A 25,870-nucleotide genomic window follows, 5' to 3' on the forward strand; every position below is an offset into this window, starting at 1 on the left:
AGAAAATGTCTAGCGATTTCGCTATCTATATTCGAGACAAGCTTTTTGACAGCAAAACATCTGTCGACCATAAAATCTTACATAGTGTAAACAAGAAAGGTGAATTTGTTCTAAAGTTCTGTTCTGGGAATATGACAAGAACCATAAAACATTAAGCAGAGCAGTCTTAAAATTTGTCAATGACAGACTTGTTGACAGAGATGACGCCTCTTGAGAGATGAAGTCCAACAAAACTTCTTAGAATGCAAAGAAGACACATGCGCTGTTCTTGAAGATGAAATAGAAAACAGAATAGATGAGCTATTAAAGGACAAAGAACTTTTACATAAATATGGTTGCGCCAAATTTGACATAACTCCACCAGAAAAGAAGAAGAAAGAAAAGAAAGAAAAGAAAGTAGAAGAAGAGAAGAAAGAACCTGAACCAGTTCCAGAGAAGGGGAGATATGACATGTAAAAATAAAATTTTATTTTTAGAAACATTTCTGGGTCAATGTCAATGTTCTCTTCCTCTTTAGGAGCAAACACTGGCTTAGACTCTAAAATCTTTTTACCCAATTACCTTGAACTTCAACTATCTTAGACTCATAATATTCATAGTCGTCTGCTTTCTTTGGTTCATAAGGTATAACAAGTTTGTATGCTTTGCCTTCTTTAAGGTTTGAAAACCTTCTGTCAAAACTTCTTTGACTGCTAACAAACCTTCTATGTCTAAGTCTTCAAATTTCGCACCATTTTTAGTCACAATAGCAAACTTAACTGGTTCGATGTTCCAAACTTTGCTGAATGAAGACTTTTCAAAATGGTAGAAGTAAACATTCAAATATGTGAATGGGTCTAGTTCTCTTTAAGTCCTGACATGTACTTATTTACTGAGATGAATTTTGCCATCTTTTTCTATCGGATAAAAAAAATATTTTTTTAAAATTTACTCAGAAAAATTTTCTTTGTATATACACCATTCTGTACGTCTAAAAGACTTTTGACATTTGCCAGAATGTTCGTTTAGAAGCTGTCATATAACCATATTCTTGACAATATTGTTTATACGAATCGTACAATGACCTTTCATCTAAACACTCAAAGTCAGTTTCATCTATGAACAGTTCATATACACTCTTGTTTGCTTCTAACAATGTTTGTCTCTCTTCGGTATGTGGAATTTGTCTTGGATTGAACTTTGAAATATCTAATGTCATAAAATATGAGAACAAGTGGTTGTAAAAGTCAGATGTCAAAGTTTCTGCTAAGTCGTCAAAATATTCTGTATCTTGCATATGAGAATCTGACGTTCTGACAACTACATATCTTCTGTCAGAACTTTCTAACTTCATCGGAACAGCATTGTTTGAAACCATAATGAAGTTTGCAACACTTTTCACAAACTCTTTGGTCTTTATACTTTCTTTCAACAACTCCAACTTTATCTGTTATAAGACTCTTCAAAGCATCTGAGTTTAAAACTTTTGTTGTATCTATACTTTGAAGTTCATTGCAAACTATAAGTTTCATATTCTCTATTGAGGAGTTAAACTTGCCACAGATGTTTTCTAAGTTTGTCATATTAGGGTTCGAATAACCTTCTAACAGTTTGCACAAAATATCTGTAAAGAATGTGTTCTTACCTGTTCCTTGTTTTCCAATTATAATGAGAGCAGTTTCATTTTTAGCACTTGGATGTTGTAAGATGTTTGCAAACCAACATAAGAATACTCATAAACCTTTTCGTTTCCATTGCATATAATTTCTTTGACATGGTCTAACCAAGCTTCTATAATATTTTCTTTCCATTCTACTTTGTTCATATTTAATATCCAGTGAAGTAGAATAGAAAGTTTGGAGAAGGTGTATAGAACTTTATACCTCGAACTGAAAAATCTTCTAACTTTGACAATAAGATATCCCAAGCATCTAACATCTTCATGCAAACTTGTACGACTTTTATTTTCTTAAGTTTCTGTCTACATTCTTGTTCTGAAACTATTGTTGCTCTTGGTTTGTTAAAGACAAACATCCCATTCTTTCATGACATAACATTCTGGGGCAGAGTCGACATAAATGACTAAACGTTTCAAATTCTCGACTGCTTTGTTATAGTCTCTAAATGGACACATATTTCTGAATGCTTGGAAGTCATAAAAATCTGAAACATCTATTCTGTACATTTTTATAAAAATAAAAAAAATATTATTTTTTTATTCTTGACTTTGTTGTTGCATTTGTTGCATTTGTTGCATTTGTTGCATTTTTTTCTTGAGCTATTTGTTGTTGAAGTTGTTCTTGTAATACAATACTTTCACCAGTTGCATCTTCCAATTCGAAACTTTCTGCCGTCATTGACAAATACATAGGACATAAAAGTTTTACAGGAACAAAGCTTGCGTCAAACTAATGTCAACGTTATACTTGCCAAAGTGTTTGAGTTCACTAAGGTTGAAAATTCTGCATTCGAATGAACAATAGGCAAACCAGCAGAGAAAGTATTGTTTATACGCATAAGTATCTTTTGGTCATAATAGTTTCTGTCGACATTCGAATAACACTTTGAACCTAAGTTTGAAACAATATATAAGATTGGTGTGCTTAATGTCAATGAATAGACATTCCTTGTATGACACCTTTTCCTGTTATAGGAACTGTTGGTAGTAAAAACCAGAAATAAGTTTTGTATTATGCTCATATCGTTTATAGTAAACTCAGTCGGACATCCAAACATAATGAAACCTGCTCTAGTTGCAGCACATGTTACACCCGTCCTTAAAGTATTAAATAAGTCAACAAAAACCTGTTGGTGGTATATCTGAGTAAGTATCTTCAAAGGAGTATTTTTTACCATTCAACAACAATAAAGTCTTCTGGTGTCAAAGAGCAAAAACAGGCTTTAGTCGTCATTGTGTTTAAGGTTAGTTTACAATACCGTCCTTGAGGACTTTGTAAGTTTGTTGTTATAGAATTATATGACTCAGGGTTTTAGTCGTAATAGTATAAACCATTATGTCTTCTGCCATTTATATATATTTAAAAGTTTTTCTGAAAGTGGAGAAGAACTTCATCTAAACTTTCACATGGCGTTTCTTGAAGTTCTCTGTCTAAGAAGTTCAAATATTTTGTAAAGACATAGAACTTTCCTTTGTCTACACGAACAAACAAACAGGGTCTTTCATATCGTTCAAAAGTGTGTAAAGTCCTTTACATTGAAATAAAGTCTATATTATTTTTCTTCAAACATCTTTCAAGAAGTTTTGACATTTTTACTTAGCAAATAAACTTTAATGAAATGTTGTGGTCGTCAAATATTTTTATAACGTCTGGGAAACTATACTTTAAGTTCAACGTTTCACCTCCTTTCATAACGTATATCTTGTCAATGACATTATATGAAACACCACAGCAACTAATGTCGGGTTCTATTTCTTTGATGTTTATATCGTCTGCCTCTGTCAAAAGTTTCAATAGTTCTTTCAAAACTTCATGAGGTGTGATGACATATGAGTTCACTTTTACAGGGTTGTGTTCGACCAAGTTTAACATTATACTTAAAGCTTGACAAATCTTCTCCTGAGTTTGAAGTTTGTCTTTCAGTTGTTGGTAGTCGTTTCGAATATCTGCAACAGAACTTAAGTCTCTGTTGACTTCAGGATATGTTGGTTCTTTTACAGGAACAATTGTTATACCATCTTCGTCTTCGTATGGTTTCCCCACTTCAACATCTCTGTCTTTGACATTGACAATAACACTTTGACTGTTTGTTTGAGTTGGTGAATTTAACTTCACATCTGCCACCGCCATTAAACCTTTTGAAACACTTACGCTTCTATTTTTCGGAAATGACATTTTACTTAGAATAAAAAGATGGACGTATTCGGATATCTCTTCGAATTGAAGCAAAACAAGGTTTATACTCACAAACAATACAAGTTCATTGACAGAATAGTTCTTTATACAAACAATGGTAAATGTTATAGAATAGCAATATTTGCTGAACCAAAATATTTTCATAAAGCAAAGAAAGTTGGTATAACTGAAATGGTGAAAGTTCTTGACGTTGACAAAAATATAACAACAAAACTTACAGATATTTCTAAAGGTAAGTTTATCTTACAATATTATGTCAAAACTGGCGTACTGTCAATATTTGACGGAGAGAAGTCAGTTCAAGAACAACTTACTGACCTGCTGCCAAAATCTGCTCGATGGAAGCTGTCGTTATGCCAATCTGAGGAGCCCCAGCAGGTTTCATCGAACGAATCTTCAAAAGAGCATCTTCCGTGAAAAGTGCTATTGGTTTTGTAAACTTCTTTGCTTTCAATTCATCTGGACCGTCTCTGTCACCAGTATATTGTATTTGTACTGTACCAACAGTTGAAATACCACCCATAAAGTCTTCTGAGTCAGCAAATGGAATGCCAAGCCAAAAGTTTGAACGGTCTCCATTTGTATATTGAGTTTTTTGACCTCCTGTATGAGTCCATACTTTCACATATGGCATAATAGAACTTTGCATTTCAGGGTTAATGGTTGTTGTGAAGTTGTTGTTAAAGTTCATAGCATCTAATGTCAAGTTGTATGACCTCATATCCTCAACTGTAGAATATTCTTCTCTTGGATAATATTTGCCATCTATGTTTATATGATATTTAATACCGGGGTTGTAGAAACAAGAATAGTCATTTATAGTTCGTCTGAACAGTACAAACATAGTATCTGCATGTTTCATTGCAGTTGTTAAAGCAATATCTGTTCTTGCACCTGGGTCAGCACTTTGGTTTCCAACTTCACCTGCAAAGTCTTTGACAGATATTTGGTGTATAGGGAACATAAGTGGAACTGCAATATATTTGGCAGCTAAAGCATTTGAAATATCTGGGTCCAACATATAGACTGCAAGTCTGCTTTCTATTCTCTTGCATTCAAACTTTTCGCATGTAAACTTAACTGGGTCCCAAGCAGTTCCAGCAGCATTGAAATAATAGTTTACTTCATTGTTGAAGTTTGAGAAACCAAAGTCTAAGTCAACTTTGTCTTTGCAAAAGTCACAGAACTTGGCTCCACCAGTTCCAGCTACAGTAATGCTGAATGGGTCTTGTGTTGGTGCAATGACTAAGTTATTTTTTGCTTGGAGTAAGTTCGATAGAAATTTTTCCTGCCCAGTTTGGCAAGTATCTTAAAAACCTGAAGATGAGGAAAGATGACAAAGGAACTCTAAGTTTCAGTTTTACTTTAGTGGCAGCAGTTCCATCTGAACCAGAAAGGTTAACATAAACTCCTGGAACGTTAGGGTCAAGTCTTCTTATTTTCTCAATATTTGCATACTGGTCTGTTTGTTCTCTAGCTTGTGGTTGTACTGAGTTTCTCAAAGCGAACCATTCATAGTTTGCCCATGTTACTGTTTGAACTAAGTCAGAGTTAGAATATATCTTATATCCCATAAAAACTTCTGGAGCATATTGGTATCCGACATAGAAAATTCCATTGCAGCCTTTCTTGTCAGACAACTTGGCAGAAGGTTTTATTTCAATGTCTTGTTCCACGTATAAGAATGAGTTGTCAATAGAAATAATATGAAACCTGTCGCAAGCAATATCTACTGTTGTTGAAGAACCTTCTCCAAACTCACCTACGTTTCCATAAGAAACAGCAGTTGTATATTCGTAAGTTCCAGGAACTATTTCTGACCTTCTAATGGCATTGTCGCATTCGTTATACCATTCGGAAACATTTCCGTTCATGGCATCCAAAACTGTTGGCGTTATATTCTGAGCGGCGTACATTTCATATGGGTAAAAATATAGAATAGTTGGATTTATGTGTCATAATAGAACCCACTCGTACCAAGCTTTACTTTCTTCCTGACTGAGTTTTTAACTCTTCTTTTTCCTTCATTGCCACTACTTTCACTAGATGAAGTTACTTCTTCACTACTTTCACTTTGTTCTACTCTTCTTCTTTGGTGTCGCTTTTGGTAACTTGCCCTCTGCTTCAAGTTGTTGCATCTTTGCCTCATGTTCACCTAGTATGTTGTAAATTTCCCATGTCCTTTTTGCCTTTGGGCTCTGGTCGCCCATCTCAGGTAACCTATATCCTAGAAAGATTTTGTCATAGTTTGTATTTGAGTCTTCGCGTATTGTTTGCATGACTCTTTCCTGAGTTTCCGGTTCAAGCTCTTCAAACAGAGCTTGTCCATATGGAATAAGCTCGTTTCCAAATATATGTTTTTGTAGCCATTCTGGTTTTCTTTCCATGTTACCAATAATATCTTTTGTGAATGGGAAAGCTTTTACCCAATGTTTCAGTCTTGCGTCATTTATTTCTGTAGTTGGTTTTATTTTGTCAAGGAACATGTTTTTCAATACTAACATTTCATTTGGTACTGTCCATTTGAGTTTTCTTAAATATTCATCCTTCTCGGTTCATTGTCTGCAAAGTAAGTTTTTATGACATTTTGTAAACTTTCGTTTGCAAGGTCATGTACAATAGGTTCTCTTCCTTCTCTCTCCCTAACTTTCTTTCTAAACTCTTCACCAAATATACCATCTCTATGGTTCTGTGTAGTTCTTTGAGATAAATGTTCTAGAACGTCAGGTGTTATATTTCCATCAGCCATGTTCATTTCATACTGGTTCAAAAATATCTGCATGTTTATATCTTTCAATGGCATTAAAGCCGCGCTGAAAATACCAGCTATATCTGGTTCACCATTCACTTCCATTGCGTCTACAACTTCTTGGAATTGTGGTTGTAAGTTTATGAACCACCTATCCGGATTAGCTTTATGACCCCATCTCATTGTAGTTCCATAGTCTGCAGAAACAAAAGTAGGTTTGTTTCCATATTGGTTAGGTTCTGAATGAACTTTAAACAATGTTTCATTTCTATATGTTTTGGTGAAATTTAACCTTTTATTTTCACCGAGTTCAGCCAAAGATTGAACGTTATATGGTCGTAAGTAAAAAGGATTGTTGTATTTGCGTACACTTTCTTTCAGTTCTTCCATTCTATGCTGAATATTTTCATCTGATGTTGGAGTCTTTTGTATGTCGGTGAACATTTTTCGATATTCTTCTACTATGTCAGCCGAATTTTTCTTAGACTCTTGGAAAGATTCCATATTCTCCGCATACTCTTGTTGAGGGTCAAGATTTTTCGGCTGTTCCAAATCTTCATCTAGTTCTGTGAAGTTAGTTTCCAAAGGAGGGACTTGTTCGTTTCCTTCAGGCTCTTCTAGCTGTTGTTGCTGAACTATTTCTTCCATGTCTGGTTGTATCTGAACTTCTTCCTGTTGAGTTTCTTGTACCTCATCTGGTGGCATTTCATATATTCCGAGACCGTTTTTAACAAGTTCCCTATCTAAGTCATCCGGACTCATAAACCTTTCTTCTTTCGTTCCGTCTCTATTTTTTACGCGTTTCATGAAGAGAGTTGAATTATCATTTAGCTCTGACACCAAATATCTCGGAGTAAATTCATTCATGTCATTTGGATGATATGCTATTAAATCATATCCCTTAGCGAGCTTGTATTTTCCAGGTTTGAAATTATATCCCATTTGGTGCTGAACCATAAAGCTAAATAGGTTCGGGTCAGTATTTCCTTCCTTGAACTTTCTAATAGCTTCTTTATATCTGTCACTAAAGTCAAGAGTATCTGGGTAACCATAATCTTCCTTAAGCATTTTTAAGAATTCTTGGTTTCCTTGTTCTGTTGCATGCTAAGTTCGGTCAACGATAGGAATTGAGGGGAAATTAATCATCGAGGAAGTACGATTATGTAAAGTAAAAAATGTTGTGGGATTTTTAATATTGTATATAATTTTATAATAAAATTTTTGTGAGACATTTTAAGAAGCACATATAATTTTTTGAATTTAAAAATTAAAGTAGTGTTGAATGAATTTATTGATTAATTTAATACGGATATTTCTCAAAATTAATCAAAAATAGGTTTTCAGAGAACTTTTGAGATATCTTTTCAAAATGTCTTTTTGAAAATATATAAGTATTATATCAAATTGAAAAAAGGTATTTATCAAAATTCTAAATTCTTAATAAAAAATAACTTTTCAGAGGATTGTGATTTTGAAAGCATGAGTAATAAGTAAAAAATATCTACGATTTTAATGAGGGAATTGTTCCTTATGAGGTATACATTATAACTATATACCTCATAAGGAACAATTCCCTCTTGATAGCTGGGAAACTTTCTCTGAATAACTTATCATTTGGAGAAAGTTTCCCAGCTATCTATTAGAAACTAAAGGCTGTGAGGCACTAATATATAATCAGTGCCTCATAGCCTTTAGTTTCTTATTAAAAACGAGAAAACTTGTTCGAAATGATAAACAATTTCGAACAAGTTTTCTCGTTTTAAGGAGGGAATTGTTCCTTATGAGGTATACAGTATGAATATATAACTCATAAGGAACAATTCCCTCTTGATAGCTGGGAAACTTTCTCTGAATAACTTATCATTTGGACAGAAAAAGTGACACTTTACATGGCAAAAAATAGAGCCTTACTTTTGAGATACTTGAGATTGAAACTGAATCTTATGAGGCGGTGATCTTGAATCACTACCTCATAAGGTTCAGTTTCATATAAAATTTGTTGCAATTTGTTATTCTTTTGCAATTATTTCTTATAAGATTTTACATCTTTTAGCGGGGAATGTTTGTTATCATGTATATATTATAAATATCTACACGATAACGAACATTCCTCGCTAAATTGCTGAGAAACTTTGAGGAAATGTCGAACAATTTCCTCAAAGTTTCTCAGATTTATATAGATCACTAGAGTCCCCTAGGCACTGATTCTGGTTCAGTACCTAGGAGGCTCTAGTTCTCTAACGAACTGATAAAATGTTTTTAAATTTTTGGATATTGCTACCTGTGAAGCACTGACTTCAAGTCAGTACCTCACAGGTAGCAATTACATTGAAAGATGGGAGAAACTTTGTCCGAATGTTAAACTATTCGGACAAAGTTTCTCACATTTGTAGTGGAGATGGAAGGCTTTGAGGTATATTGTATTAATATATACCCCAAAGCCTTCCATCTCCACTTGAAAGTGTCCAAACTTTGGGTTAATACTTTGCAATTAACCCAAAGTTTGGACACTTTCTAGAAGGAATTGGAGGGTAAGAGATATACGTTCATATGGTATATCTCTTACCCTCCAATTCCTTCTTAAAATGGGAGAAACTTTGTCCGAATGTTAAACTATTCGGACAAAGTTTCTCCCATTTTTTGAAGGAATTGGAGGCTATGAGATACTGATGCAATGTCAGTAACTCATGGCTTCCAATTCCTTCCTAAAACTCATAAAAGTGGACATTACATGCATATAAAATTTGACATGTAAAGTCCACTTTTTGTGAGCGGGGATTTGACTCCGTCAAATCCCCTTTTTCGTTTACGAGAAAGCCAAATTCTCTCAAAAAGTTAAGTAGGACCAATTTTTTATAAAAAAAATCCAATTTCATTATGAATGTTAATTAATTTATATAATTATTGAATAAAAAATTTTCTTTGAGATTATGAAAAGTTCTTTGAAAAGTTATTTTTTCTCATTTTTAAATATTGTATTAGCCTATTTATTTATAATCCAAATTAAATAACTTTAAATTCAATATTTAAAGAATAATTTTGAAGGAATTGAGTTACTTCCCCCGACGATAAAATTGAGAGGTTTACATTTTGACCGAACTTAGCATGCAACAGTTCTCTACTTCTTTTATGTCCTTGCTCTGTTTGTGGTTGTTGTTGTGCTGGTTTTGGTTGTGGTGCTGGATTTTGAACTGTTGGTTGCTGTGCTGGATTTTGAACTGTTGGTTTTGGTTGTTGTTGTGGTGCTGGATTTTGAACTGTTGGTTGTTGTGTTGGTTGTTGTGTTGGTTTTGGTGCATGCCTGTGTCTGTGTCCATGTGACGATGTAAATGTTTTAGGTAGTCCTGGTGCAGGTGCTTCTCTTGGAGGGTTTGGTGGTATATAAGTTCCACCAGCTGGCACATATGTTCCATCTGCAGCATAATGTCCTACCTGACTTTTCGTTCTTAAGAAAGCATTTACTAGGTCTGTTTTGGTCTGTTGTAACTCTTTTTCTTGACTTTCCACAACAGTTGCTCTAACGGCGTCATAGGCACTTTGAACTGCCTGTCTCGTTGCTGCATCTGTTATTTTCGTCATATTTTGTGCTACTTCTTTAACTCTTTGTCGAAACCTTCAGACTTCAGTTTCTTTCCAGATGAGAAGTCGTTCACTAGTTTCACCTTACTATGAAGAGCTTCGAAGGCATTCTTAAAGTCAGCATTCATTAAAGCTTCATTTGAACTGTCTTCATCCGCTTGTATTTTTGTCCTTATTGACCCTATAAGTTGGGCTGCTTTAGCGTTGGCTTGGGCATCTAACCAGTCATTATTAGCTTTTATATATTCTGCGCTTTTCATTGCCTTTTGCATGGCGCGTCGTTATTTTTACTTTCTTGTGCTAAGTTTTCATACTGTACGGTTTGGTTTTGCAACTGTAAAAGTTTTTCTGCCTTTACATTTGCTTCAACTTCTTTTTTATACTCATCGCTATCCATATATGTCTTCAGGGCTTTTTGTTTTATCTCTTCATCTTTCAGTACTTTATATTGAGTAGTATGGTTTTTCAAATTTATGACATCTTGTTCCATTTTTGCTACTTCTGCTGCTTTTTCTGACACTTTTTTCGCATATTCCTCTGTACTTAGTTCTTTCAGTTGTTCTTCTTTCTTCTTTTTCTCTACGTTTAACTCATTGAGTTTCTTTGTGTGTCTGTCATATTCTAGTTTCTTTTCGTTTTCACTTATTTGTTTCTGTATGTCTATGTTTGACTTTTTGACATCTGTTATTTGATTTTTGAGTGAACTCAAATTCATTTGACTTTGAGGGTTATAAGCTGTTCCGTCTGCAGCTCCACCATAGCCTGCCATTTTCGCTAAAAGTGCCGCTCTTAAACCTCCACTCTGTGCACCAATAACTCGGTTTAAAAGCATAGGGTTGCTTGACATTTGTTGCAACATAGTGGGGTCATTCATCATTTGTTGTTGCAACTGTTGTTGTGGTGTCAGTTTTACTATTGGATGTTTCAATGCTCTCTTCCTCTTACGTATATTCTTACGTAGCTTACGTGGCATTTTAAGTGAAGTTAAAAAGCGGTTTTTGACAGATGTTTATATGACACTTTTTGTTCAGCACAAAAAACTACTCGGTCAAAGTGTTGTCAGTTTTGTAAAATAACCGTCCTATCTCATTCTATAAGGGAAAAGGCTTCTCAAAGTATACTTCCTTGGAACGCCTGTAACTTTTCCTGTAGCGACGATAGACCCTTACTTGTCCGGACAAAGTTATACTATTTTGAGTGCTCTAAAAAAAGTCAACAGCGACGACTCTCAAAAACCGTTGTGTAAAAAGTTTTACCGTTGGACAAAAAAGTATATATAGAAAACAAAAAACGTTTATAGTTCATTCAATATTTGAGATGGAACGGTTTTCCAACGGAACTATTAAATAAAATAAAAAAATAGAGGGGGTTCCGTTGACGAAAACGGTTTATTAAACTTTTCTATGAGTAGTCCGAAAAAAAACAGTTCATTTTTCATAATGTACGCGTCTCGAACAGTGAAGCCCAATTCAATAGAATACTATCTCGAAAAACAAGAAGCTGACACTGCTATTCAGTCTTTAATACAGAACCAAGCTCAGGAGAACTCAAAAGACTCCCAATTCAAATCGACATCCAATTCGAAGCAATTAAAACTTGACTCGAATGTTTTAAAACCACAGCCCGCACGAACAAATACAGCTCTAAGAATAGACCAAAGAATACCGAACAAAGAGTTGAGGTCAAGATTGAAATTACAATCGGATGAGTATTTTTCCCTTAACAACCAGGGAAATACTCCATATAACCGTATCTACACAAATACCGTTAAAGAAACAATAACGGCATACACAAAACTCTGTCAATTGGTCCCCAACCAGGACCAATTGACGGACATTATATGTTCCTACCTTCCCATATTTGCTGAGTGTGTGGAAGGTAGGACATTGTTACAAGCTTGCTTACGTATGCCACCAAATCTCCGTCAACAATTTGCTCAAATTGTACATGAATTTAAAGCTTTTAACAACGGATACGATGAAGATGAAGTAGCAGATGAATTTGGGGAAGAAAAAACATTTTTCCCTCATATAATACGCGGCAAACAGTATTTCCTACTAATGAATTTCACAACTATTGTGTCGTTCATTTAATTGTTGTGGATATGCCCACAGGTGAAGACATTCTCAGTGGTGACTTCATCGAAGTCTGTATCAATACAGAATTGGGAGAAGATGAGTTGCACAAATTCTCCTACGTCGAACATATATTCAAACCAGCACACCAACTCTTTATCGAAACTGAAATAACACTCACACAAAATATGTCCATCTCATTTAAATCCAAATCAGGACGTCCATACAGAATTTGGATGAACTACGTCCTCCTCCACTACGCCGACGATGACGAAGAAGAGGAAGAAGAGGAGGAGGAAGAAGAAGAGTCCTCCGAATTCACACCAGAAGACGAACAATTTTCCGAATAAAAACTTCATTTATACTAAACATCTTCGGGGCTAGAGGGCACGAAGTGCCTGGAAGCCCTCCGAATATAAACTTCATTTATACTAAACATCTTCAGGGCTAGAAGGGGCGCAGCCCCTGGAAGCCCCTCATACCTGACCTAAAGTGAAAACAATTTTCCAAATTGACTTCCTTAAATTGATTACTTGTTTTCCCAGCATGTTTACATATTCAGAATTAATCATGCAAAATCTATAGCAAAGATTTCAATATATCCATATATATATGCATTTAGAAAAGCAAAGTGAGGGTGTAAAAATTAGATCTTAGCAAAGATTTCAAGATATACGGGCGCGTAAAGGGTTGGCGTCCTAAGGCGTCCTGATGTAAACTATTCAATTTTTGAGAAGTTTACACCATAATTGAATAGTTTATGGCGTCCTGAGAGGAGATTTCAATGGGTATGGCGTCCTAACAAAAATAGAAGAAAATGATTTTTTCTCGATTTTTCTAGAAATTGAATTTTTTAAAAAAGAAAAAAATCAAAACGTATACATTCAAGAAAGACTATAAATGAAGATTTTTCTATTTTTTTTTTCATTCTAAAACATCTTTTTTTGGATAATTTTTTTAATAAATATGTAAGAAAGATTGAAGAAAAAGTAAATTTACTTTAAGAAAATTTGTTTTACATGATGTAAGACCCATAACAACTATAAATATTCAATTATTTAAAATAAAAAAAGAAAAACAGATTAAATGTATCTCACATCAAAATCCATTGACCTAAGGATGTTAAGTTTCTGTTTTTAAAAGTTGATATTTTTTTTTTAATTTTAAGAAAATTAATAGCATGTTATTAGACAATAGGAGTGTAATGATATTGACTAAACAGAAATGAGAGAATAGAGATATAATTTTGATAAGCAATATTGCGCACAAATTCTGAAGTAAAATCGCGATCAATAATTGAAAATTACGATCATGTACTGAAAAATGACGATCGAATTGAATGAATAGAATTATATCTAAGAAAAAATAAATTGTATTTAGAAGATGAACAAAGAAAGGTGTATGCTAAAAATCATTTAACAATAAATGGAAATAAAACGAAATTGTTAAAAGAAAAAAATGAAAATTGTTAAATAATATATTATTTTTTAGTCATAAGAATAAAAATATAGTAGTTATAAAAGGAATTAGACTTCATATATCAATTCTTTTTCTCTGTAGATGTGGAACGTTTGCTTTTCGATCTCTTTCGATGAACTTGAAAATATAAGTTATTATCGCTGAGAATCCTTTCCGAAATAGGAGCTTTACGTTTAGGAGGATTGTCGGATGAATTTTGTTTTTTATTGTTTGATTTTGTTGTTATGGAAGATTTTTTCTTATTTTTTTCAGAATTTTGCTTGCTATTAACTGAAACTTGTTTTGACGGCCCAACAATAGCATTTGTAGTAGGAAGAATTCCCAATAACGAGCGCATTTTCGATAATTGTTTTTCAATATGATCAAGAAGGTCCAGCTTATGTTCTAGATTACTAGACATTTGATTTGTAGAAGGATGGTTTTGATTTTCTGGTTCTAAATCTGTAGAGTCTGCAATATTTGAATTTTCGGAGCGAATTGGAGCATCTGAACCTTGATTTGTATCGGCTTGCTCAAAATTAGTTTGAATTGGAGTGGATGAATTAAAATCTGGATGATTTAATGTTTCATTAAATAATGCCATAATTTTTTCTCTTTTTTCATTAATAAACTTAGTGATCATTGTATCTTTATCTGTTAGATCGATCGATTTGAGTATATCTGCATCATGAACTGGAATATTTTCGAACAATGAACTCGATTCTATGGAACCATATGGAGAAATCTCGTTCTGAGCCAAAGAAAGATCACTTACGTTGTATTGTTTGATAGAAAAAATTGTTTTCTCAAGTTCTTTTTGAAAGCAGTCAAGAATATAATTTTTGTAGCTATCAGTGATAACGGTTTTTATATGGCGCTCGATCTTCTGGTTATTTTTGATGGCGTTATATTTATCTAATTGGATTTGAGATATCTTCTTAATAGCTTCATAAATGTTTGGATGTTTTAACGAAGAAAATTCTGAATGCATACTCTCGAGGCAATCATTAGTGAATATTGCAGTTGCATTATTATATTGAGATATTAAATTGTAGTGCGGCAACCAAACTTTGTTGAAATAATCAATATAATCTTTGATCGAATCAACTTTATTTTGATTAATTATATGCATTGTAAGTACAAATTCTTCATGAGACATGAATGGAGTAATAGAATATAGCTTAAATAAAGAATTTTGTAAAGTATTGAAATTTTTTGTATAAAGTGCTACAAGTTTCCTGTGTAAAGCTTGTTTGAAATGAAATAGGCATCCAATTATACGGACTTTAGGGAAAATTTGTTGAAGTGCCTCTATCATTCCCTTTTCAAAATCACAATGAATTTGAATTAGCTTTGAAAATTGAATACCCTTGACAGTAAAAATATATTCAAATGCCTTCTTATAAGATTCAAATGTGCGGTTTTTCATGAATATAAATAAAAGTGGTAGATATTGATTTGTTGAAGGTTCACAAATCATAATTGTTAGCATCTGTCCTTTTTGAAAATGTTTTGGTGTAATTTTAAAAGTTCCATCGCAAAATAAATCTGTGGCTTCTTTTGCAAATTGAATTGCCTTCTCAAAACCAAAAAACATCGTCTCACAATTTGCTTGAAAATCATGGCCAATGAAAAACTGCTCGCCATTTATTAAACAAAAATTAGCAATTTCATCGTCTGTAATTTTTTCTCCAACAGAAAATTTTCTGGACTTATTATAAACTTCCCTGACCAATGAATCTTTAATTAATGGGTTTTCATCAGTACCAACAGCAAGTTCTGTCATAAATTTTTTAATCTGCTGAAAAGTGCCGTTGTCTTCAGAAAATTTTGCCATTGCCTTATTGTATATTTCTGTCAGAGTCATTGATTTATGAAGATCATTTTTTTCATTTTGTAACTTTTTAAATTGTCTGCATTCGGGTATATGTTCCTTTTGTAAATCTTCGGAAACTGAACTGTTCTCAATTTTAACTAAATAACGTGCTTGACAAGAATGATCGATGCAACGGTAGTAACGTTCAATATTATTTGAATTAATAATATTTGTATGATCATGCGAATAAAGCATATCTTTGCGAACAATTGTATCAGGATATTTTCCAGTAACTGCGGGAATATTTTTAACTGCAATATAACTAAAATATCTTCTGACAGCTTTAGATTCATTTTCGGCGTATTTAATATTAAAATATTGAAGAACTTGTTTGATTATATTCGTTTTTTCATCTCTCGATGTTGATTTTTGGTATTTATCAGATTGTTCCCTGATAAATATTTTATTTTCGTCTGTAAAGTTTGCTCTTTTTTGATTAAATATAGATGATTTTCCCATTAAAAAATGAAATGATGCAAAATTTACGAAAACCGTTCGAAAATTGAATCAAAAATGAAAAGTAATACTTAAATGAGGAATTCTTTGAGATATTGGTCTTAGATTGAATGTAGCGTCATTCTTATATAGAATATATATTCATATCATCGGAAATATGATAAAAAACATATAATAAATGTCAAAAAAGTGAACAAATAAGCAAAGATATTTTTTAAAAAACAATGAAAAGTAATACTTAAATGAGGAATTCTTTGAGATATTGGTCTTAGATTGAATGTAGCGTCATTCTTATATAGAATATATATTCATATCATCGGAAATATGATAAAAAGCATATAATAAATGTCAAAAAAGTGAACAAATAAGCAAAGATATTTTTTAAAAAACAATGAAAAGTAATACTTAAATGAGGAATTCTTTGAGATATTGGTCTTAGATTGAATGTAGCGTCACAAATTTCACAAATATAATTTACTATACAATTTTATTCATTTTTTTAAAATGGCTGACGACAGTCTGTATCAACTAACTCAACTAGTCAAGCATAATGATTATTCTTCGGATTCATTAAATCAACTTTATCAATGCATAAGTACAATGACAGAAAGATCAATTGGATGCTTGAATTGGGATAAATTTTTCAAAAAAATCACAGTGACTGATGAAGTTCTTTTACATTTTTTAGCATCCGTTTTAAACATTGAAAAGATATCAGAATGTTTCAAGGATTCTATTTTTTATCACAATATTAATCTTGAAAAATTCAGTAATTTAACTGAAACAGAACAACAAACAATTTTAAATTCCTACAAAGCGGATAAATTTACATATTACATAATGTGCTCACAAATTGTACCCAGATTTTCCTTACTTTTACCATTCCCCATGTAATTTCTGGGGAAAACGATAATTCATTTTTTTTATGGATGAATAGATCGTTTTCCTAGAAAGGACCTCATATCTCTGGCTAAAAAGAGTGTCAGATCCTAAATAGATTATTGATCTAGTGTACAAATCCAATAAAAAGCCTATTTTTTTGGCTTTTTTGGTGCTCATTTTTTCGAAGATCTACATGAATATGGGGAAACCATCGGATTTTTTTGGTTAACCCACATCTTCATGTAGTCTGGACTATCTTTCCTCGAAGGACCTCTTTACGGGTGTAAAAACTCATAAAGTTCTCAAAAGATTCATTCTCGATCTCCATGCTGAAAGAATTTACAATAAAAAAGAGATCTACGCATCAAACTACAGCCATAAATGAACTGAACCCCTAAAGCTCAGCTCTTAGTTTATCAAAAACGTCGAAATCCTTCTCATTGCAATCAAATTTTCTCAATAACTCATAAGAAAAATCGAATTTTGATTAAGCCGATGTTATAGGTATCACAAATACTACAAACTTGAGCAATATCGAAATTGCCAGCAAAAGTTTGAAATTGCATTGCTCATATTTGTTTTGTAAACTAAAAATCTGCTTATATTATTCATTAATTTTTTATATATTATTCATATACTTTAATAAAAACAATACTATTTCACCTTAAAAATGAATTTCATAAGTCAATATTATTTTTTTGAAAATGTATCAATTTTCGATTAAAACAACATGAGAATAAAATTTACGCAAAATTATTTTAAAAAATGGTTTTAAAAATTTACAATTGATGAAGAATAAGATTGCAAGAAGTTTTGAAGTTTAATTTTAAGAAAAAAAATTCGGATATTATTCATGGATCTAAGTAATCTGATATTTAAAAAAAAAAAAAAAAAAGGTAGTGGGGCTTCCAGGCACTTCGTGCCCTCTAGCCCCGAAGATGTTTAGTATAAATGAAGTTTTTATTCGGAAAATTGTTAGTCTTCTGGTGTGAATTCGGAGGACTCTTCTTCTTCCTCCATTGCTTCTGGGAAGAAGCCTTCTTCTGGGTCGAAAACATTATATAATGTTTCACTTTTCACAAATTATATATGTTTTCATGTTTTGTCACTTTTCTGTCACTTTTCAGGAAAAAACATTTTTATTATTATATATAAATGAATTTTACAAAACCACCGTTACCGTTCTTTGGAAATAAGGGTAAATGTAAAGATATTATATTGAGAGAACTTAAGAAACTACCGAATGGTCTAACATTTGTAGATTTGTTCGGTGGAAGTTTCTATATATCCCATTTGTGCCATACAATATTCCCAGACTCAAAGATTATATGCAATGACTTCGACAACTATATGGACCGTCTCAAACATATACCAGACACAAACAATATATTGAAAGAGTTAAAAGAAAAGATACCTATAGGTAAGATGGAACGTATACCATTAGATAAGAAAAATATTGTGAGAGAGGTTTTGAAAAAAGCAGAATATATAGACTGGGATAGTATATCTGCTAGACTATTATATAGTGGTGCTATAAGAGTTCATGACATTGAGACACTTATGTCAAAAGTTTTATATCTTAACTATACAAATGTTTTCAAAGAGGACATAGAAAAATATATTGAGGGTATAGAGTTTGTGAGATGTTATTGGACAGAGTTGTATGAAAAATATAAAGACAAGGAAAATGTTTTCTTTATAGTGGACCCGCCGTTCTATAACACATGGGATTTTCAATACCAAGTAGACTGGACTTTGAGAGACTCTTTAGAAACTTTAGACGTTATACATAACCATCCATGCTTTTACTTTACATCCGATAAAAGTGGTTTGGAAACCGTTATGAGATGGTTAGAGGACATACATGACTATGAGTTTATATATGACAAGATAGAATATGAGAGAGGTCCTATAAACCGGAGAAAGTGTCATAACAAAGAAATTTTATTAGTAAGTAAATGTGGTTTGAAATAGGACTACTTGTTTTAGGTTTTTTCCATTGTGTCATTTATTTCTTTGACGTGGCAGAAAAGTACAGAGAATATGAAGATGAACCAATGCCTGCAAATGTTCAGTATATGTACTCGTAAGAGATATTTTTATCTAATATTAAATGGACGCACAGAACTTAGCGAATGCACAGCAACCTGGACAACCAAACCCAGAGAATATTCCAAATGAAGTTAGAATACAAACTGCAATGGCAAACTATGGTCAAGTGCCAACAGATGTACAAATGCAAACTGCCATGTCAAATGACGCTGCGTTAGGTTTGCCACCATGGTATGCAAATATGAGATGGAAAGAGTTTTATACAAACCCTGAAGTGGGATATAAACAACTTTATGCAGATGACGCGAACACAGGAGTTGACCCAGAATATGTTTTCTACCAGAGGAGAAACAGAATGTATGAGCTCCAGTTAAAGAATGCTATGGAACTCAACAGGAAACGTAAGAGACTAGGCGGACATTAGATTTTTACATATAGTAAAATGGGTTTCTTCAGTAGTATTGGAAACTTCTTTCGAAATGTTGGAAGAGGTATATGGAATGGAATAAAAACCGTAGGAAGAGGAATTTGGAACGGAGTCAAAAATATTGGTAAAAGAGTAGGTCAGTTCGTTGGTATTATACCTAAAGACCCTGAACCAGAAGAACAAGCTCCTGTTATACAACAACCTGAACCTGCACCACAGTCTAGTTGGCAACCAAATCCAACACCTCAACCGTATTAAAAAATTATATTTTACCGTTCGATAGTAGTTGTATATGAAACTAAGTTCTAAGTAAAACGCATGGTATAATGGAATTATTCTTTTTCTTCCATCTGTAGTAAACCATACTTGAAAGTCTGAAATACTTCCACTTGGTGGTTCGTATAACTTTGTAGGTTTTTCGTAAAAGTCATTTGCCAAGCATAAGAAAGAGTTTTGGGCGCCAGAAAATGAAGCATGAACAATAATAGCATCTTGGTCGAAAACATTTTCATATGTTCCATTAGGGTTTTCGACTTCATAAAAGTCTGGGTGTACTGGATATGCTGCAGGCTGATTTAACATCCTCATAAATCTATACCATGCCAAGTTGTTATATTTTGTAGAAATATAAACGTTTTCTCCAAGGTCTTCTATTCTATTGATTTTAACAGTTGCATTTTTCCTGTCATAAATAATATCGAGATGGTACTCTCCCTCGTCAATGTTATACTGGTTTGCATATTCGATATAGATATCGTTTATTTTTTCTTGAAAAGCTTGAAGAGTTGTTTCTAAGTTTACAAGCAAACTAACTTGTAAAAGTTTTCCCTGTTCAAATTTCTCATACATACGTTTTTCTTTGTTATAGTATCGAACTTCAAAACCGACCGTAAATGGGAAACCATGTATGGCTTCTGAAATGAACTTCATTCTACGAAAGCCAATAGCTTTTGTGACGGATGGGTCTCTTAACCATCTTAATGGGTAGTCAAAACGATAGCCTTCATGCTTTACGGTATCTGTCTCAAACTTTTGACCGACATTAGTAAAAGTTCATCTAATGGTTTAGTTGTAGCAACTCTTGAATTTTCTTTTTCTATTGAAAGCATATTTTATCTAGAATAAAAATGTCGAAAGATATTGCTTCCATGAGAGAAATACAACACAACCGACAACTCATTATGCAAGCTCTAAATAAGAACACAACAAACTTTTCAAACTATTCTAAGATATCTGAGTCATTGAAAGAAGGAAACTTAAAACTGACATTAAACCCAATGACAGATGAGTTTCTATTTCAAGACAAGAAGAACAATACTGTCTGTATAAATCCAACAAAAGGAACTTTAAACGAGAAACCTATAAATGAACTTCTTTTGAAAGCAGATGTTGACAACAAAGCTGACAAAGAATATGTAGACGATGCAATAGCAAAAGAAGAAGAAAGAGCTAACAATGCTTATGCAACAAAAGAACATACTCATCCTGAACTAGCAGACAAAACATATGTTGACAATAAAATGTCAAGTGAAGTGACAAGAGCTGAAAACGAATATTCTAAAAAGACTCATACACATTCTATATCTGAAATAACAGACTTAAACGTTAGCCTTGAAAAGAAAGCGGATGAGGAATATGTGGCTAGTAAGTTAGAGAAGAAAGCGGATAAGGAATATGTGGATGAAAAAGATAAAGAAATTATAGAAAGGGTTGACTGGTACCATGAATGGACATCGGAGACTTTTAAAGTTAAAGCTGATACAGGATGGGTTTCAGGATGTTTAGACCTTAAAGCAGATAAAACTTATGTTAACGATGAGTTAGAGAAGAAAGCAAATAAGACTCATACACATACAAGTTTTACAACTGTTAGAGCAGACGACATAATACTGAACTTTGACCTTGGTTCAAGTGCACCTTTAGAGAATCCGAGTACAAGCGTAAAAGATACTCTTAACAATTTAGATAAGAGTTGCAGGAACATTGAAAGTCATGCCAGAAACTTTGAAGCATATGAACTACCAGCAATGTTAGATAAAAAGGCTGACAAAACAGAGCTTCAAACATTAAAGACAGAAATACTTCAAACATTATATCCTATAGGCTCTATTTATACGTCAATGAACTCTACCAGACCAGAAGTAGTACTTGGTTTTGGAACTTGGACTCAAATAGTCGACAGGTTTTTGTATTGTGCAAACTCTTCAAAGGAAACAGGTGGAAGTAAAACGATTTCAGGTGAAAATCTACCTGCACACAGTCACTACATAGATTTAAGTACATCTCAAGCAGGTTGGCATAAGCATAAATTTTGGGATTGGTCAGCAATGAAAAAAGGTAAAGGATATGATGTTAAAGACGACGTTCAGTTTGCTATAAATTGTTTCTGGGGTAACACTCAGGGAGATGGAAACCATACACATCGCGTTTCAGGATATACGCAAACAACGGGACAAAGTAAAGACTACATGCCACCTTACATGACAGTTTACGCATGGTATAGAATTGCTTAGTCGTCATTTTCAACTTCTTTAGCATATTCGTCAGGAGTTGTCTTATATTTGTTAGGAACTGTCTTTGAAAGTATACCACCTTGAACTTTGACAAGTTTGAAACGAGGTCTGGCAATAGTAGTTTTATCTTCTGCTTGCAGTGTGTACATTTTGCCATGTTTGCCTAAAACTTCATAATATTCTCTTGTATACTTTCTTCTATTTTTACGAACACGAATGTGAGTACCTGTCGGGTTCCCATTGTTGTCATAGTCAATAGTATTTTCATATGGGTCGCGTTTAGGTATTTCTATTTTTACTTTGTCACCTTTCTGAAGTTTGAAGCCCGGCATTCTTTCTTGTTTGTCTCTTTTGACTAAATTATTAAATATATAGTCTTTCTCTAAGTCAGGGTTGTTTTTCATTTCTTCGGGGGAGTGGTTTCCCAAACCTTTTTGTTTACGGCTATTGTAAATATTTAAAACTTGTCTCATCTTTGCCATGGAGAAGTGTCTATATTTGTCGTCATATGACATTTCATTTGCTTCACCACCTTGTGGTTGGTTTAAGTCTCTTAACATTTTTATACAACCGTCAATGACACCAAGAGCAGAATGGTTTTGGTCGACAATGAAATATTGGTTTACATTTTTTGAACGCAGATAGTTTTTTACATCATCTGATTTGAAAGAACTTTCACAGTCAGATGTCAGTTTTGTTGGATGGTATTTGTCAACGAATATTGTCAAAGCAGTTTTCACATCTAAAATATTTTTGGACCATAATGGTATGGCTTCACAGTATCTTGTGTTTTGACCGACAAATATTAGCCAGTATGGTGGTCCATCTGTTCTAACTCTCGGAATGTTTTCCAAGATATCCATAAACCAAGCATTTGGTGTTGAACTAAAGATTTTTATCATGAGTGCTTTCTTTGTCGCTTTAGAAACATAGGGGTCCTTGTTTGGATTCGTCATTTTTTATCCTATAAGAAATGAGTTTATTTGGCGCATTAGCAGGAGTTGCATCCAGATTTTTACCCGCAGTGGGAACAATAGCCAGAGGTGCATTTGGAATTGGAAGGAAGATTTTGAGTACATTAGGTATACTGAAAGAGAAAGCACAACCTATTATACAAACTGTACAGAAAGGTTGGGATGTAGCACGAGATGCAACAAATCTTATTCCAAATCCTGAAACAAGAGGAAAAGTTCAAGGATGGATGGACAATGTAGGAAGACAAGCAGGAAACTATTATAACAAAGCAAATGACTACTATAACCAAGCAGGACACTATATGGACCAAGGTGAAAGATTCTTTAACAGAGGATATAACCATGCACAACAATGGGTAAACAATAACCAACCTCAACCGCCTCAAACGTGGGGAATGTAAAGTTTTTTACTGAGATGAAATGAACAATACAGCATTGAGACAAATGGGTTCAAGATGGATTTGTCGACTTCCAGCAGTTACACAACGTGTTTGTCAAGTTCTTCCTATACCTCAGGAAGTTTTAGACCGACTTAAAAAAACCTAAACAACCAGTTGAAAACAAACCAAACTAAATTTTTTTACTGAGATGAAATGACCGAAGAAGTTGAAACGGTAGATTTGACACCACAAACAAAAAGTTCAGAACCATTGTCAAAACCTGTCAAAGAACTTACAGATGAAGAGAAAAATTCAATAATAGAAAGTGCCAGGTCTGGAAATACAAACCCTAACTACAAAGTCACTTTTCATAAAAATGGAACGGCTAGTATCTCAAAAAAGAAACAGACTCTCACAAATAAAATATTGAAGTCTGAAGGAGCTTTCGAGACAACAGATGGAAAAGTTTACTTCACTGACCAACAGTTCATTATAGAACATCTCATTGACTTAGAGTCGAAATATTCTAAACTTTACAACAAACACAAAAAGTTGAAAGGAAAACAAAAACAAATGGCATATGATATTTATGAAGATGTTGACGACACAACTGTTCCTGCAAGTGAAGTAAAGTCAGAGGAACCGAAAAGTGACGAAAAACCGATAGAAGAAGAAAAACCAAAAACTGAAGATAAACCAAAACCAAAGTTTAGTTTCCAAACTAAACCAAGTCAACCTTCATTAGCTGGTATGGGTTGGCGTCAAAGACTTATGGCAGCAGGCGGTTATGTAAAGTAAAGAAAAAAATATTTTTTTATTTTATTTGAAATGTACGCTGAGTTTGTTGGAGAAGACCATTGGGAAACTTGTTTGTTAGATGAGAAATATGAAATGGCATACCATTTTAAAACAATATATTTTTACATATATTAAATGCTTCAGGTTGAAAAACAAAGAACAAAAGTAGCAGATACAAAACCATTAGACTATATCTTTACAAATGCTGGTAGGACAATATCAGATGAAGAAATTTCATCCCGAGCATACAGGTTTGACTATCCAATTCGTTGGCTTCAAAGTCCTTCAGATGCAAAGGCAATAGCATTTAGAAGAGTTTTGTTTTCAAATAGAACTAACGCATTTATGTTCGCAGTATATTTTCATGGGTAGTATAAAGGTTCTGATGGTCTAATAGACAAATTTGACGAAATGAGAATCTTTACAGTTCGTTCAGACGAAAGTCTTGAGAAAACTCTAAATGACTTTCAAACTCAAATGAACAAATATTATTGGGAATTTCAAGAAAAATACGACTCTTTACTAAATGGAACATACTATCTGAAACTAGAATATGACAAGATGAACTCCACCGTTTCATTTCAAAAGATTGAAATTAACCCTCCAAGAGATACAGAGTTTTTATTTTGGAAAGTAGACAAACGTTCTTGGGCACAATTTCTTCGGTTACTAAACCAGAACGAACCATTACCACCAGATGGTCCATTTAAATTTATACTTCCACCAGCAGATTTGACAGTTTATAGAAACGTGTTTGACCCTCAAAATGTTATGTGTCATGCAAGTTTCAGTTCAAGCAACAATAGTTTTCTATGTATTGGTAAGGACTTTTATGACTTTGCTTCTAAATTCTACGAACCACCTAGTAACAGTTTCTCTGACTTTCAAGTTTGGTTCACAACAAATGGTGTGCAACATATTATTCCATTGTACTATGACTTTTATCTCGAATTGTCTTTCATATATAACTACGGAAAAGTGCTGAAAAAGTATTGAAAAATAATGTTTATGTTAGCATGTTAGATCTAACACGTACTGCTTCAGAACAATATTTGTACTGCTTCAGAACAATATTTGTACTGCTTCAGAACAATATTTGTACTGCTTCAGAACAATATTTGTACTTTTTCAGAACAATACTTGTACTGTTTCAGAACAATACTTGTACTTTTTCAGAACAATACTTGTACTGTTTCAGAACAATACTTGTACTTTTTCAGAACAAGACTTGAACTTTTTCAGAACAAATTTCCCGTAAAAGCTCTCAATTTGTGAGAAAAATTTTCTGTTTCAGAACAATATTTGTACTGTTTCAGAACAATATTTGTACTGTTTCAGAACAATATTTGTACTGTTTCAGAACAATATTTGTACTGTTTCAGAACAATATTTGTACTGTTTCAGAACAAGACTTGCACTGCTTCAGAACAATATTTGTACTGCTTCAGAACAATATTTGTACTGTTTCAGAACAATGTCCGACGTACCACCAACCGAGTCCATTCCCAAACCAGAGGAACCTAAAGCACCAGCCCCTGCACCTCAGTTCCAGCAAGTACCTCCACCAAATTACTATCAATTTCCACCTCAAGGTTACTACCCACCACAAGGCTTCCCGAACTACCCTCCTCTGCCTATGCCTTACTTCCCCAACCCTTGGATGTTCCAGCAAGCTCCACCCCAGCAATTCCAATCTCAATCCAAATCGAAGAGAGACCAAGAGTTCGAAGAAGGTCTGAACCGCTTACGCAAAGAGTATGCCACAGCTCCAATTGAGAGAAAGTTGTTCCCGGACCA

At 33.5% G+C, this 25,870-nt stretch overlaps 8 protein-coding genes and 11 pseudogenes across 19 annotated transcripts, besides 5 other annotated features; 9 read left to right on the forward strand and 10 right to left on the reverse strand.

Annotated features, from left to right (window-relative positions):
• Positions 1-6,843: part of a mobile genetic element that runs on past the window's edge.
• TVAGG3_1083220 lies at positions 6-456 on the forward strand (annotated as a pseudogene). Its single transcript has one exon. A coding segment is annotated over exon 1 (451 nt).
• On the reverse strand, positions 957-2,026 carry TVAGG3_1083230 (annotated as a pseudogene). The gene has a single exon. A coding segment is annotated over exon 1 (1,070 nt).
• Positions 4,165-4,575, reverse strand: TVAGG3_1083240 (protein of unknown function, DUF4106 family; the record flags this gene model as incomplete). The annotated part of the gene is made up of 1 exon (XM_051256742.1): positions 4,165-4,575. One exon carries the CDS (start codon positions 4,573-4,575, stop codon positions 4,165-4,167), a length of 411 nt encoding a protein of 136 aa, XP_051076029.1.
• Positions 5,172-5,770, reverse strand: TVAGG3_1083250 (annotated as a pseudogene). Its single transcript has one exon. A coding segment is annotated over exon 1 (599 nt).
• Positions 5,924-6,358, reverse strand: TVAGG3_1083260 (protein of unknown function, DUF4106 family; the record flags this gene model as incomplete). Its single annotated transcript, XM_051256743.1, has 1 exon — positions 5,924-6,358. The coding sequence occupies one exon, from the start codon at positions 6,356-6,358 to the stop codon at positions 5,924-5,926; it is 435 nt and encodes a 144-aa protein (XP_051076030.1).
• Positions 6,844-6,923: 80 nt separating the features above from the next.
• On the reverse strand, positions 6,924-7,671 carry TVAGG3_1083270 (annotated as a pseudogene). The gene has a single exon. A coding segment is annotated over exon 1 (748 nt).
• A 445-nt stretch (positions 7,672-8,116) lies between these two features.
• Positions 8,117-8,457: a mobile genetic element.
• A 20-nt stretch (positions 8,458-8,477) lies between these two features.
• Positions 8,478-9,417: a mobile genetic element.
• Positions 9,418-9,606: 189 nt separating this feature from the next.
• TVAGG3_1083300 lies at positions 9,607-10,454 on the reverse strand (annotated as a pseudogene). The gene has a single exon. A coding segment is annotated over exon 1 (848 nt).
• Positions 10,455-10,681: 227 nt separating this feature from the next.
• On the reverse strand, positions 10,682-11,155 carry TVAGG3_1083310 (annotated as a pseudogene). Its single transcript has one exon. A coding segment is annotated over exon 1 (474 nt).
• A 466-nt stretch (positions 11,156-11,621) lies between these two features.
• TVAGG3_1083320 lies at positions 11,622-12,125 on the forward strand (annotated as a pseudogene). Its single transcript has one exon. A coding segment is annotated over exon 1 (504 nt).
• A 161-nt stretch (positions 12,126-12,286) lies between these two features.
• TVAGG3_1083330 (uncharacterized protein) lies at positions 12,287-12,607 on the forward strand (the record flags this gene model as incomplete). The annotated part of the gene is made up of 1 exon (XM_001298103.1): positions 12,287-12,607. One exon carries the CDS (start codon positions 12,287-12,289, stop codon positions 12,605-12,607), a length of 321 nt encoding a protein of 106 aa, XP_001298104.1.
• A 326-nt stretch (positions 12,608-12,933) lies between these two features.
• Positions 12,934-16,905: a mobile genetic element.
• TVAGG3_1083350 lies at positions 13,798-14,652 on the reverse strand (annotated as a pseudogene). The gene has a single exon. A coding segment is annotated over exon 1 (855 nt).
• Positions 15,690-16,050, reverse strand: TVAGG3_1083360 (annotated as a pseudogene). The gene has a single exon. A coding segment is annotated over exon 1 (361 nt).
• Positions 16,906-17,799: 894 nt separating the features above from the next.
• Positions 17,800-25,870: part of a mobile genetic element that runs on past the window's edge.
• Positions 19,043-19,405, forward strand: TVAGG3_1083380 (uncharacterized protein; the record flags this gene model as incomplete). Its single annotated transcript, XM_051256744.1, has 1 exon — positions 19,043-19,405. The coding sequence occupies one exon, from the start codon at positions 19,043-19,045 to the stop codon at positions 19,403-19,405; it is 363 nt and encodes a 120-aa protein (XP_051076031.1).
• Positions 19,424-19,666, forward strand: TVAGG3_1083390 (serine threonine-protein phosphatase family; the record flags this gene model as incomplete). The annotated part of the gene is made up of 1 exon (XM_051256745.1): positions 19,424-19,666. The coding sequence occupies one exon, from the start codon at positions 19,424-19,426 to the stop codon at positions 19,664-19,666; it is 243 nt and encodes an 80-aa protein (XP_051076032.1).
• On the reverse strand, positions 19,671-20,257 carry TVAGG3_1083400 (annotated as a pseudogene). The gene has a single exon. A coding segment is annotated over exon 1 (587 nt).
• On the forward strand, positions 22,895-23,296 carry TVAGG3_1083410 (uncharacterized protein; the record flags this gene model as incomplete). The annotated part of the gene is made up of 1 exon (XM_051256746.1): positions 22,895-23,296. One exon carries the CDS (start codon positions 22,895-22,897, stop codon positions 23,294-23,296), a length of 402 nt encoding a protein of 133 aa, XP_051076033.1.
• Positions 23,489-24,073, forward strand: TVAGG3_1083420 (phage tail repeat-like family; the record flags this gene model as incomplete). Its single annotated transcript, XM_051256747.1, has 1 exon — positions 23,489-24,073. One exon carries the CDS (start codon positions 23,489-23,491, stop codon positions 24,071-24,073), a length of 585 nt encoding a protein of 194 aa, XP_051076034.1.
• TVAGG3_1083430 (uncharacterized protein) lies at positions 24,485-25,069 on the forward strand (the record flags this gene model as incomplete). Its single annotated transcript, XM_051256748.1, has 1 exon — positions 24,485-25,069. One exon carries the CDS (start codon positions 24,485-24,487, stop codon positions 25,067-25,069), a length of 585 nt encoding a protein of 194 aa, XP_051076035.1.
• TVAGG3_1083440 lies at positions 25,548-25,855 on the forward strand (annotated as a pseudogene). Its single transcript has one exon. A coding segment is annotated over exon 1 (308 nt).

The sequence above is a fragment of the Trichomonas vaginalis genome (assembly GCF_026262505.1).
Source record: "Trichomonas vaginalis G3 chromosome Unknown ctg_162, whole genome shotgun sequence".
In the NCBI taxonomy this organism is placed as follows: Eukaryota; Parabasalia; order Trichomonadida; family Trichomonadidae; genus Trichomonas; species Trichomonas vaginalis.